Source organism: Arachis ipaensis, chromosome B3 (genome assembly GCF_059453495.1).
Source record: "Arachis ipaensis isolate K30076 ecotype BB chromosome B3, ASM5945349v1, whole genome shotgun sequence".
Taxonomy (NCBI): domain Eukaryota; kingdom Viridiplantae; phylum Streptophyta; class Magnoliopsida; order Fabales; family Fabaceae; genus Arachis; species Arachis ipaensis.
Window position 1 is genome coordinate 74,348,775 of NC_142438.1, and position 14,324 is coordinate 74,363,098.

At 31.1% G+C, this 14,324-nt stretch overlaps 1 protein-coding gene across 1 annotated transcript; it reads left to right on the forward strand.

Moving 5' to 3' along the window:
* The first annotated feature begins 1,102 nt into the window (after positions 1 to 1,102).
* Positions 1,103 to 3,307, forward strand: LOC148571145 (uncharacterized). The gene has a single exon (XM_088507911.1). It carries the CDS (start codon positions 1,103 to 1,105, stop codon positions 3,305 to 3,307), a length of 2,205 nt encoding a protein of 734 aa, XP_088364037.1.
* The last annotated feature ends 11,017 nt before the right edge of the window (positions 3,308 to 14,324 follow it).

Consider the following 14,324-nt stretch of genomic DNA (forward strand, 5'->3'; position numbering starts at 1 on the left):
TGTTGCAATTTTCCCTTTCCCTTTTACATTCAAAGTAATTTAGTTTCTGTTAATCACAAACACTCAACCAATACTTGATTCGCTTGACTAAATCAACCACTAAACTAAAATTGCTCAATCCTTCAATCCCTGTGGGATCGACCTCACTCATGTGAGTTATTATTACTTGATGCGACCCGGTACACTTGCCGGTTAGATTTGTGTGTTTTGGTGGAAATTTATTTTTCACCAAAATAACTCATCAAGTTTTTGGCGCCGTTGCCGGGGATTGAAATAGGTTGACAATGATTAAGTGAGGTGGTAATCTAGATCAAGCACTTGTTCCCTTCTATTCTTTAAGTCTTTGACTAACACACTAACTGTTTGAATTTTTGCTTAAGCTAACTAAAACTTCATTCTAGCAATAGATTGAAGTATCACTGGTTGTGTTCCCTGTTATGTTGTTTGTATGTCAGGTACAGGGAGAGTTGTTCATGTTTTATCTGGAGTTGATCAAAGAATTCTAAGGAGATTGAGAAGAGCTGAAAGAGGGAAAAGTATTGTTGGTGAAGAAGAATCAGACGAAGAATTCCACGAGATGGAAGGAGATACATCCAATCCAGGAGAAGGAGTTAATAATCCACCACAACAGAGGAGAGTATTGGCTTCCTATACTTTTGCAAATGCTAGACATTGTGGAAGCAGCATTCTCACCCCTAATGTCAATGCAAATAACTTTGAACTGAAGCCACAACTCATCACATTGGTCCAGAACAACTGCTCATTTGGAGGAGGACCATTGGAGGATCCAAACCAACATCTATCTACCTTCTTAAGGATTTGTGACACTGTCAAGTCCAATGGTGTGAATCCTGAAACTTACAAGCTTCTGCTGTTCCCGTTCTCATTAAGGGACAAGGCCGCACAATGGCTTGAAACTTTTCCCCAAGGAAGCATCACTAGTTGGGATGACTTGATAACTAAATTTCTAGCCAAATTCTATCCACCCCAAAGAGTCATCAGGCTGAAAACTGAGGTGCAAACATTCACACAATTGGATGCTGAAAATCTGTATGAAGCATGGGAGAGATACAAGGCTCTGCTGAGGAAATGTCCACCAGAAATGTTCACTGAGTGGGACAAGCTACAGAACTTCTATGAAGGACTCACTCTAAAGGCTCAAGAATCACTTGACCATTCAGCTGGAGGATCGTTGCAACTAATGAAAACTGCAGAGGAAGCCCAAAATCTCATTGACATGGTGGCTAACAACCAATACTTCTTTGCTCATCAAAGACAACGCCAACCATCACAAAGAAGAGGAGTAATGGAGTTGGACGGAGTGGATTCAATCTTAGCTCAAAACAAAATGATGCAGCATCAAATTCAACAACAATTTGAGCAAATGACCAAGAGGATTGATAATCTCCAAGTTGCAGCAGTCAACACAAGCCAACCATCAACCACTTGGGAGCAAAATGAAGAAACTCAAGAGGAGCAACAGCAAGAGCAAGTCCAGTACATGCACAACCAAAATTTTGGACCAAATGAAGTATATGGTGATACCTACAACCCCTCTTGGAAGAATCATCCCAACCTTAGGTGGGGAGATAACCACAGTCAACCTCAGCAGCCATGGCAAAGAAACTCCACCCAAAACAATTGGAAAAACACAAACTACAACAACCAGGCCTCTAACCAAAACACATACAGAAAACCACAAAATACCTACCCCAACTCTAACCAGTACCCATCCCAAAACCAAACCTCTAACCAAAACACTTACCCTCAACCATTAACACCCCACACTCAACTCATTTCACAAGATTCTCAGAGAATTACCAACCTGGAGCTCCTAATGGAAAAACTGATGAAGAACCAAGAGATGACCACAAGGAACCAGGAAGCCTCCCTAAAGAATATGGAAAGGCAAATTGGTCAACTCTCCAAAAAGATAACCACTGAAAGGCCATCAAGCTCACTACCTAGTGACACTATTCCTAATCCAAAAGAGGAGTGCAAGGCAATACAGCTAAGGAATGGCAAGACCCTGGTGAGAAATGAAGAAGCAGTCAAGAAACCAAAGGAAAGTGACGAGAAACAAGACAAGGAAGAGAGGGCCAATGATGAAAAAGTGACAGCAAGCAAGCAAGCCTCAGAGGAGCTCAAAGAAAAAGAAGACCGGCCACAACAATCAAGAAAAGGGAAGGAAGCAATGGGGGAGCCAACCAAGGAACAAAGACAGGACATGAACTCCATACCTCCACTGCCATATCCTCAAAGATTCAGCAAAGAGACTAAGGACCAACACTTCCCAAAATTTCTTGAAGTCTTCAAGAAGTTGGAGATCAATATCCCTTTGGCTGAAGCATTGGAACAAATGCCTCTGTATGCAAAGTTCTTGAAAGAGCTCATCAATAAGAAGAGGAGTTGGCAAGAAAAGGAGACTGTACTTCTCACTGAAGAGTGCAGTGCACTCATCAGAAAAGGACTTCCTCCCAAGCTGGAAGACCCTGGAAGTTTCTTCCTACCTTGCACAATTGGAAGTCTATTTATCAACAAGGGGATGTGTGACTTAGGAGCAAGCATAAATTTAATTCCATCATCCTTAGTGAAAAAGCTTGGCATAGAGAAAGTGAAACCAATACAGATATCCTTAGAATTGGTGGATCAGTCAATAGTATATCCCAAGGGAGTGATTGAAAACCTTTTAGTTAAGATTGATAAGTTCATTTTTCCTGCGGACTTTGTAATACTGGACACTGAAGGAGAAGAAAACAGTTCAATCATCTTAGGAAGACCATTTTTGGCCACTGCTAGAGCCATCATAGATATAGAGCAGGGAGAACTAACTCTCAGGATGCATGAGGACAGCATAACCCTGAAAGTGTTTCCAGAACCACAAATCAGTGAAGAAAGGGACAAGATAGTCAGTGACTGGTTCCCAGGGGAAACAACCAACAACACTAGGGAACAGAAGAATGAGCATGTGCAGGGAGAAGAAGAAATTCAAAATGGAACCAGGATAATAAACAAGAAGGAAGGTACCGCCACCAAAGCTGCTATTAAGGAAGAAAGGTCGACAAGAAAAAGGAAGAAAAACAAGAAGAAAGCTCACAAAGGGTGGAAGAATAAAAAGATCCCAACCGAAGGACTCTCCAAAGGTGACAAGGTGCAACTAACATATCAACAGCTGGGAACTGAGGATCACTACACTGTTAACCAAGTACTCTCTCTTGAGCATGTGGAAATTGAGCACCAAGGGACAAAGAAGAAGTTCACAGTCAGAGGAGACAGGCTAAGGCACTACAGTCATCAACCACCATAAAAGAAGGGGTTCAATGTCAAGCTAGTGACACTAAAAGAGCGCTTCATGGGAGGCAACCCATGATTTAAGATTCCTGCTTGCTTTTAAATTCAATAAATCTTGATCACCTCAGCATGATTTTGAACATACTTGACAGATGCATGCATTGTTTTGAAACGTATGTCAGACTTCTAAGTTTGGTGTGCTTGACAGCACACAAAAGTTAACCTTTCAAGCACTTTGAGATCATATACTTAGTCACTGAGATGAAGTATATGACCAAACATTAAGTTTGGTGTCTGCATACATGTCAATTATAAGAAATATCAACTCTTGCTCAGAAAAGAGAAAAGACAATCAAAAATCATGCAGAGGTGAAGCATGCATTGTTACTATTTCTAGGAATTTTTGAATTAGAATTTATGATGAGAGTATCAATTGTGACAAATGCTTGGTGCAACATTAATCTCTCAACAAGGAACAAGTTTGGCGTTCACAAAAAAAAAAAAAAAAAAAAAAAAAAAAAATTTTGGTTCACCAAGTCAGGAACGCAATGGATCTCTCATAAAAAGAATTTTTCTTCTTTCTAATACAATTACTCACTTCTCCACCGTGCTATAATTATATACTAAAGCATCTCATTTTTGTTTAATTCGAAGAAAAAAAAAAAAAAAAAGAGAAGAGAAGGCTGGAGCAAGGACAAGGCAATGGGACGGTTATGACAAGTCAAGAAAAGAGTCACATGTGCTTAGGGAGATGTGCCAACTTTGGAAAGCAAGAAAAATCTGAATGCTAGCCACCATGAGGAACGGACCCCATGCAACCAATAGGAGTAGAATCCTTGTCAACCCTCAAGAGAACATGCAAGCCGTTCATCTCATAAAGTCACTAGGTTGTTCAACTCAATCTCTACCCTTCACAACCCATGACCGAACCAAACTTCAAGTGCAATATTCGGCCAACACTTCTCCCTGTGCTTATAAATCAGTTGAGACATCTCTTGCATCACATCTCCCTACACAATCTCTTTACAAACACACACCTCTGCCTCCACCTTTTGCAATCCTATACATATACACCATCTCACTCATAATAACAACATTTATTTCCTCACTCCCTAACACAACTAGACCGTACCTTAATCAATCCCCAAACTCACCTCTGCTTCTTCCATTCACTCAACTTCATGGCCTCTTCAAGTTCAAAGAGAAGAAAGGGGAAGGGACCAATGGTGACCGAACCCCCTACCTATGATACAAAGAGATTTAGATCTCAGTTTCATGAAGGAAAATATCATAGGTTCATGAAAACGAAGCACATCATCCATGAAAGATACTTTGCACTGAAGGAAGAAGAATACCCCATCATGAAACAAATCAAAGAAGAAAGGAGGTGGGACATTCTATGTGATCCCATCCCCAAAATTAGTGCACTCATGATCAGGGAGTTCTATGCAAATGCTGTGAAGGGAAGTGAAGAGAGCCCCTCTTACAAAAGCTATGTTAGAGGAACTGAAGTGGATTTTAGTCCAGCAGCTATTACAAGGGCTTTGAAGCTGAGAACCATAACTTATGAAGAGCCCAGCTATGAGGCCAGATTGCAAGACGAAAATGACCCTGATGAGATTCTCCAGGGGATATGCCTGGAAGGCACAGATTGGGAAAGAGATTCACAAGGAGTCCCAAGCCGTCTGAAGAGGATAAATCTCATTCCGGAAGCCAAAGGATGGTATGAAATAATAAGGAGATCCATACTCCCTACGGGAAACACCTCAGCGGTCACAATCAAGCGAGCACTCTTGACATTCTGTATCCTACATGGAGGAGAAATCAATCTTGCACAGCTCATAGCCGATAGTATTCAAGAGATAGCCGAGAGCACAAACAAATCCACTAGGCTTGGCCACCCAAGTACAATTATAAGGTTATGTACTAAAGCTGGGGTGATCTTTGAAGATGAGGACACAGAGATAGTAAGAAGAGGCTCAGGAATAACAAAGAAAACCATGGAGGGAATGGCTGAGGATGATGATCAAGAAGAAGGGCCCCAAAGAAGAAGAAGAGCAGAGGAAGAAGGAGAAAAAGCCCACGATGCCATAGATATGAGTCAACTACAAAGAGTTCTTGAGGAAATATCACAGCAAAATGTGATGGCACAAGAGCAATATTCAAAAAGTCAAGAGCAATATCTAGCGCACCGGGAGCAGTACTTAAAAGACAGGGAGCAGAACGAAGCTTGGCAGCATAAAATGGAGGAGAAATTGGAAAGCTGGCAGCAACAGTCAATGATTCAACAACAAGAATTCCAAGCCAAGATACTCGAGGGACAAAGGGAACTTACAACAGGACTTCAAGAATCATATGAAAAAATGTTTCTGACCCAAGCCAAGTATGGTGAGTATACTCAAAATTTGTATCAATGGAAGAACATTCACCACACTCTTGGAGAGATTAGACATCTGCAACAATCGGATTGTAATGAAGATGTGCAAGCAAGGTTGGAATACTTAAGCCGTTGCATGCCACAACTCAATCCCCAACTCAAATCATTTGATCAATGCCAAGAACTTAGGGACTGCCAGGCAGCAAAATCTCGACTCAAGGCTCAGAGTGCATTCCGAAGATTGGAAGAAGTTGGGCTCTCAGGTCTCGCAGATCCCGTTTGGGACAGAAGATGTCCTTGTGAGGAAGCTCAAGATTATGGACAAAAGAGGAAGAAGAAGAAGGGAGAATCCAGCAAATCAAAAAGAATGGAAATGCCTGACAAATAGAGGTGGTGAAGTCTCTTCTCTTAGTTTTGTTTAAATAAGGAAGATGCATGTCTGAAACATGATATGCCTCCATTTGATTTATGTTTACTTTTCCTTTTACTTGCACTAGTAATTAGTTAAAAAAAAAAAAAAAAAAAAAGAAAGGGGGGGCTATCTGCATAATAATTGTCATCATCCATCAACTTGAATACTTTGTTTTGTTTTCCCTTGCTGTTTGAATAAAAGAGAGATGTTTGATTTAGAAAAGTAATTGTTCAATGTTGCAGAAGTGAGAATAAAAGTTAGTGGTGGTATATGTGTTTGATTTAAGTGATAGCTCATAGAATAAATGTTGCAAAATGACTTGTTACTTAAAGCCTAAGCTAGTTTGCTGCTGTGACCTCTCAATTATTGAAAGTCCCTTGAAAATAAATCAAAACAGAGAAAAGAGAAAGAAGAAAAAGCCAAAGAAAGTGGCAAAGAAACAAACAATAAGGCTAGACACCAATAGCTTGGACCCTAGGACATATGCCTGTGGTGTTTGTGTACTGGGATCTGCTTGGACAAGTAAGTTCTAAGGAGTATTTTAAAACTTGGCAACTTAGATCAACTGATTTGGGATTGCCAACTGAAAGTCCACAATAAAGAGCAACCTAGCTACAAAACATTTAGTGATCCAAAGAGATGCTGGGCATCAATGTTCCTAGGAGGAAAAAGTGAGCCATGTGTCTGTGGTGAAGAAATGTTGAGTAAAATAAGGCCAAAGGTCACTGCAACATTTGACACCAAGTCTTCAATAAGAAATAAGCTCTGTAATGCAAAAGAAAGAGGAAAAACTAACAAGGGAATGAACAAAAAGTGAGGATTCATGGCAGCAATCTTAGTGAACTCTTAAAGGAACATTGTTTGTCTTGACAGCAAGTAATAAATGAGCTACTTTTGATCTGCATAAAGCCCCATAGACCAAGTTCAACTATCTGCCTAATAAGAACATATACACTTATCTATTTCATTCTATCTTCTCTTATATTTGATGCTTGCTTGGGGACAAGCAAGTTTTAAGTTTGGTGTTGTGATGACAAGTCATCATATACCCTTTTTAATAGTCTTTTTCTTTATTTTCATTTGGTTTTATGCACTTTCTTGCATCCTAAGAAAGCAATTTGGAATGAAAATGCATAACTTCTTTGAATCAAACAACCACCATATAATTGATGCTAAATCATGAGGTTTAGGTCAAATTTAATTGCAGTTTTATGATTTGTAAACCTTGTGAATTTGGTGATACTTTGATTGGTTGTTTTGATTAATTGTAGGTGAAGAAAAGAAGAAAAGAAGAAAAGCGTGACCTAAGAAGCGTGGTTCAAGGAATAGAAAGTGTGGCCATCAAAGGAGAAAGTGTAGTGCAACAAACCATGGAACCCATTCCAAGAGCACCAAGCACTAAGAGAGCGCTACACTCACTTCCAAGGGACCAAGGCACAAAGCTCAGCTCACTTTGTGAGCTGAGCACAACACAAGGCCAAGAAATAAGGAAATGAGGAACCAAGCTCAGCTCACAAAGTGAGCATTATCGAGAGCGCTAGAGGAGAAATTCAAGAAAAATGATTTCCAAATGCATGCTCCAAGACTTGAACCCATGACCAAAGGGAAAGGGTGGAGGCGCTACTCTCATGGAAAATAAGCCAAAATTGGCCAAATGCACTCCCCAAGCTTCGAACCCCACACCTTGAGGAAGCAAGGAAGCAAGGCAACCAAGAAAAGGGGTAGCGCATGCTTCCCATGGGTTTCGAACCAAGGACCCTTCCTTGGATACACCAAAGCTCAGCTCACAAAGTGAGCTGAGCGCTACTTCTTGATGCATGGGGGCACATCTTGACACGGCCAGGAAAGGAGTGGAGCGCATGACACGGTCCAAGGGGCAGCACAACAAATTGGCACTAAGGCACCAATGCTCAGCTCACAAAGTGAGCTGAGCTCTCCCCTGATGCACCCCAAGACAGCAGCACGCTATTAATGCTTCCCCACACTAAGTGTCAAAGCTCAGCTCACTTTGTGAGCTGAGCACTCCCCTGGAAGCATATTACCCATGGGCTGAAAATTCAACCAAAAGTCCAATTTAATTCAAATCTTCACCAAATCAAAAGCCCATCCAAATTCCAATATCCAAGAATAGAAAGTGTATAAATAGGAGTTAGTTTGATGTAATTAGGGAGCTGAATTTTTATTTTGAATTTTTCTTTGAACTTTCATTTTTCATTTTTGAGCTTTTGTTTTTGAGTTTAGATTTCAGAGAACTTGGAAGGAGAATTGATCTCTCTTCTTCTTGGTTCTTGCTTGAACACTCTTTAATTTTCTTGCTTTGGATCTTTGGTGGAGAATTGAAGAAATTCTGTTTCAATCTCACCTTGAGATCCCTTGTTTATTTTCTTTCTGCATAATTGAATTTGAATTTCTGTTTACTGCTTCTTCATCTACTTTGCTTCTGCAATTTACTTTTCTTTACTTCTTTTGCAATTGCTCTTGTTGGATCAAGGAAGGATTTGAGATCTAGACTTGTTATCTAGTCTCTTCCACTCCTGAGATCTCAACCCCTTTTAATTTGCTGCAATTTAAGCACTGCTTTCTAGTTCTTTAAATTCTCAAGTCATTTTTCTTTTCTGTTAAGATCTACTTCACTGCACTTCAATTTTCTCTTTTATGTTTAATGCCATTTACTTGTTTCTTGTTTAATTCCTGCAAGTCCACACCCCAATCCCTTTTACAATTCAAGCAATTTACATTTCTTGCACTTTAAGCTTCAGTCATTTATATTCCTTGCAAGTTAAGATTCTGCACTTTATTTTACATGCTCTTTAAGATTCAGTTTCTTTATTTTCCTGCTCTTTAGTTTGTTGCAATTTTCCCTTTCCCTTTTACATTCAAAGTAATTTAGTTTCTGTTAATCACAAACACTCAACCAATACTTGATTCGCTTGACTAAATCAACCACTAAACTAAAATTGCTCAATCCTTCAATCCCTGTGGGATCGACCTCACTCATGTGAGTTATTATTACTTGATGCGACCCGGTACACTTGCCGGTTAGATTTGTGTGTTTTGGTGGAAATTTATTTTTCACCAAAATAACTCATCAGTGTACCATTATCCGGTGAATAAAAAATATTTTGAAAAAAATAAAAAATTTTAATAACTAAATTTTTTATTTTTGAATTTTTATATTATGAGATTAAATTTTTTTATTTAAATTAGAAAAATAAAATAAAGTCTAGCAATATCTAGTAAATAACAGATCTGTAAATTTATTATTTTTTAATTTTTAAAATAAAAAATAAGTTCTTTTCTAATAATAGAAGAAAAAAATTCCAACAATATACAAAAAATAGAAAAATTGAAAAATTTAAAATTTTTTAAAGTAATTTATTCTTAATGGGTAAACAAGTGTAGTAAAAAAAAGTCAAGTGTCTGGGTGTACCATTATCCGGTGAATAAAAAATATTTTGAAAAAAATAAAAAATTTTAATAACTAAATTTTTTATTTTTGAATTTTTATATTATGAGATTAAATTTTTTTATTTAAATTAGAAAAATAAAATAAAGTCTAGCAATATCTAGTAAATAACAGATCTGTAAATTTATTATTTTTTAATTTTTAAAATAAAAAATAAGTTCTTTTATAATAATAGAAGAAAACAAATTCCAACAATATACAAAAAATAGAAAAATTGAAAAATTAAAAATTTTTTAAAGTAATTTATTCTTAATGGGTAAACAAGTGTAGTAAAAAAAAGTCAAGTGTTTGGGTGTACCATTATCCGGTGAATAAAAAATATTTTGAAAAAAATAAAAGATTTTAATAACTAAATTTTTTATTTTTGAATTTTTATATTATGAGATTAAATTTTTTTTATTTAAATTAGAAAAAAAAAATAAAGTATAGCAATATCTAGTAAATAACAGATCTGTAAATTTATTATTTTTTAATTTTTAAAATAAAAAATAAGTTCTTTTCTAATAATAGAAGAAAAAAATTCCAACAATATACAAAAAATAGAAAAATTGAAAAATGTTAAATTTTTTAAAGTAATTTATTCTTAATTTGTGAATAGGTGTAGCAAAAAAAGTCAACTGTCCGGGTGTAGCATTTTTCGGTGAATAAAAAGTAAAAAATATTATTAAAAAATTTAAAATTTTTATAAACTAAATTTTTTATTTTTGAATTTTTAAATTATATGATTAAATTATTTTTTTATATTATAAAAGTAAAATAAAGTCCAGCAATATCTAGTAAACAACAAATTTGAAAATTTATTATTTTCTTTTTTACTTTTTAAACAAAAAAATAAATTTTTTCTAATAGTAGAAAAATAAAAAACTCTAACAATATACAAAAAAACAAAATAATTGAAAAATTTTAAAATTAATTTATTCTTAATTTGTGAACAAGTGCAACAAAAAAAAGTCAAGTGTCCAGGTGTAGCATTATCCGGTGAATAAAAAATAAAAAATTTTAAAAATTTAAAAAACTAAATTTTTTATTTTTGAATTTTTTTATCTAAATTAGAAAAATAAAATAATGTCCAACAATATCTAGTAAACATCAGATCTATAAATTTATTACTTTTTTTAATTTTAAACTAAAAAAATAAATTTTTTTCTAATAGTACAAAAAGAAAAATTCTAAAAATATCTAAAAAATAAAAAATAAAAAATTTTAAAATTAATTTATTCTTAATGGGTGAACAGGTGTAGTAAAAAAAAGTTAAGTGTCTAGGTGTACCATTATCCGGTGAATAAAAAATATTTTGAAAAAAATAAAAAATTTTAATAACTAAATTTTTTATTTTTGAATTTTTATACTATGAGATTAAATTTTTTTATTTAAATTAGAAAAATAAAATAAAGTCTAGCAATATCTAGTAAATAACAGATCTGTAAATTTATTATTTTTTAATTTTTAAAATAAAAAATAAGTTCTTTTCTAATAATAGAAGAAAAAAAATTCCAACAATATACAAAAAATAGAAAAATTGAAAAATTTTAAATTTTTTTAAAGTAATTTATTCTTAATTTGTGAACAGGAGTAGCAAAAAAAGTCAACTGTCCAGGTGTAGCATTTTTCGGTGAATAAAAAGTAAAAAATATTATTAAAAATTTAAAATTTTATAAACTAAATTTTTTATTTTTTAATTTTTAAATTATATGATTAAATTATTTTTTTATAATATAAAAGTAAAATAAAGTCCAGCAATATCTAGTAAACAACAAATTTGTAAATTTATTATTTTCTTTTTTACTTTTTAAACAAAAAAATAATTTTTTTCTAATAGTAGAAAAATAAAAAACTCTAACAATATACAAAAAAACAAAATAATTGAAAAATTTTAAAATTAATTTATTCTTAATTTGTGAACAAGTGCAACAAAAAAAAGTCAAGTGTCCAGGTGTAGCATTATCCGGTGAATAAAAAATAAAAAAATTTAAAAAATTTAAAAATTTTAAAAAACTAAATTTTTTATTTTTGAATTTTTTTATCTAAATTAGAAAAATAAAATAATGTCCAACAATATCTGGTAAACATCAGATCTATAAATTTATTATTTTTTTTTAATTTTAAACTAAAAAAATAAAGTTTTTTTCTAATAGTACAAGAATAAAAAATTCTAACAATATCTAAAAAATAAAAAATAAAAAATTTTAAAATTAATTTATTCTTAATGGGTGAACAAGTGTAGTAAAAAAAAGTCAAGTGTCTAGGTGTACCATTATCCGGTGAATAAAAAATATTTTGAAAAAAATAAAAAATTTTAATAACTAAATTTTTTATTTTTGAATTTTTATATTATGAGATTAAATTTTTTTATTTAAATTAGAAAAATAAAATAAAGTCTAGCAATATCTAGTAAATAACAGATCTGTAAATTTATTATTTTTTAATTTTTAAAATAAAAAATAAGTTCTTTTCTAATAATAGAAGAAAAAAATTCCAACAATATACAAAAAATAGAAAAATTGAAAAATTTAAAATTTTTTAAAGTAATTTATTCTTAATGGGTAAACAAGTGTAGTAAAAAAAAGTCAAGTGTCTGGGTGTACCATTATCCGGTGAATAAAAAATATTTTGAAAAAAATAAAAAATTTTAATAACTAAATTTTTTATTTTTGAATTTTTATATTATGAGATTAAATTTTTTTATTTAAATTAAAAAAATAAAATAAAGTCTAGCAATATCTAGTAAATAACAGATCTGTAAATTTATTATTTTTTAATTTTTAAAATAAAAAATAAGTTCTTTTCTAATAATAGAAGAAAACAAATTCCAACAATATACAAAAAATAGAAAAATTGAAAAATTAAAAATTTTTTAAAGTAATTTATTCTTAATGGGTAAACAAGTGTAGTAAAAAAAAGTCAAGTGTCTGGGTGTACCATTATCCGGTGAATAAAAAATATTTTGAAAAAAATAAAAAATTTTAATAACTAAATTTTTTATTTTTGAATTTTTATATTATGAGATTAAATTTTTTTTATTTAAATTAGAAAAAAAAAATAAAGTATAGCAATATCTAGTAAATAACAGATCTGTAAATTTATTATTTTTTAATTTTTAAAATAAAAAATAAGTTCTTTTCTAATAATAGAAGAAAAAAATTCCAACAATATACAAAAAATAGAAAAATTGAAAAATGTTAAATTTTTTAAAGTAATTTATTCTTAATTTGTGAATAGGTGTAGCAAAAAAAGTCAACTGTCCGGGTGTAGCATTTTTCGGTGAATAAAAAGTAAAAAATATTATTAAAAAATTTAAAATTTTTATAAACTAAATTTTTTATTTTTGAATTTTTAAATTATATGATTAAATTATTTTTTATATTATAAAAGTAAAATAAAGTCTAGCAATATCTAGTAAACAACAAATTTGAAAATTTATTATTTTCTTTTTTACTTTTTAAACAAAAAAATAAATTTTTTCTAATAGTAGAAAAATAAAAAACTCTAACAATATACAAAAAAACAAAATAATTGAAAAATTTTAAAATTAATTTATTCTTAATTTGTGAACAAGTGCAACAAAAAAAAGTCAAGTGTCCAGGTGTAGCATTATCCGGTGAATAAAAAATAAAAAATTTTAAAAATTTAAAAAACTAAATTTTTTATTTTTGAATTTTTTTATCTAAATTAGAAAAATAAAATAATGTCCAACAATATCTAGTAAACATCAGATCTATAAATTTATTACTTTTTTTAATTTTAAACTAAAAAAATAAATTTTTTTCTAATAGTACAAAAAGAAAAAATTCTAAAAATATCTAAAAAATAAAAAATAAAAAATTTTAAAATTAATTTATTCTTAATGGGTGAACAGGTGTAGTAAAAAAAAGTTAAGTGTCTAGGTGTACCATTATCCAGTGAATAAAAAATATTTTGAAAAAAATAAAAAATTTTAATAACTAAATATTTTATTTTTGAATTTTTATACTATGAGATTAAATTTTTTTATTTAAATTAGAAAAATAAAATAAAGTCTAGCAATATCTAGTAAATAACAGATCTGTAAATTTATTATTTTTTAATTTTTAAAATAAAAAATAAGTTCTTTTCTAATAATAGAAGAAAAAAAATTCCAACAATATACAAAAAATAGAAAAATTGAAAAATTTTAAATTTTTTTAAAGTAATTTATTCTTAATTTGTGAACAGGTGTAGCAAAAAAAGTCAACTGTCCAGGTGTAGCATTTTTCGGTGAATAAAAAGTAAAAAATATTATTAAAAAATTTAAAATTTTATAAACTAAATTTTTTATTTTTTAATTTTTAAATTATATGATTAAATTATTTTTTTATAATATAAAAGTAAAATAAAGTCCAGCAATATCTAGTAAACAACAAATTTGTAAATTTATTATTTTCTTTTTTACTTTTTAAACAAAAAAATAATTTTTTTCTAATAGTAGAAAAATAAAAAACTCTAACAATATACAAAAAAACAAAATAATTGAAAAATTTTAAAATTAATTTATTCTTAATTTGTGAACAAGTGCAACAAAAAAAAGTCAAGTGTCCAGGTGTAGCATTATCCGGTGAATAAAAAATAAAAAAATTTAAAAAATTTAAAAATTTTAAAAAACTAAATTTTTTATTTTTGAATTTTTTTATCTAAATTAGAAAAATAAAATAATGTCCAACAATATCTGGTAAACATCAGATCTATAAATTTATTATTTTTTTTTAATTTTAAACTAAAAAAATAAAGTTTTTTTCTAATAGTACAAGAATAAAAAATTCTAA

What these genes read in the sequence shown, in the direction of transcription:
- LOC148571145 (XM_088507911.1), top strand. Translation starts at nt 1,103, where the DNA reads ATGTTCACTGAGTGGGACAAGCTACAGAACTTCTATGAAGGACTCACT.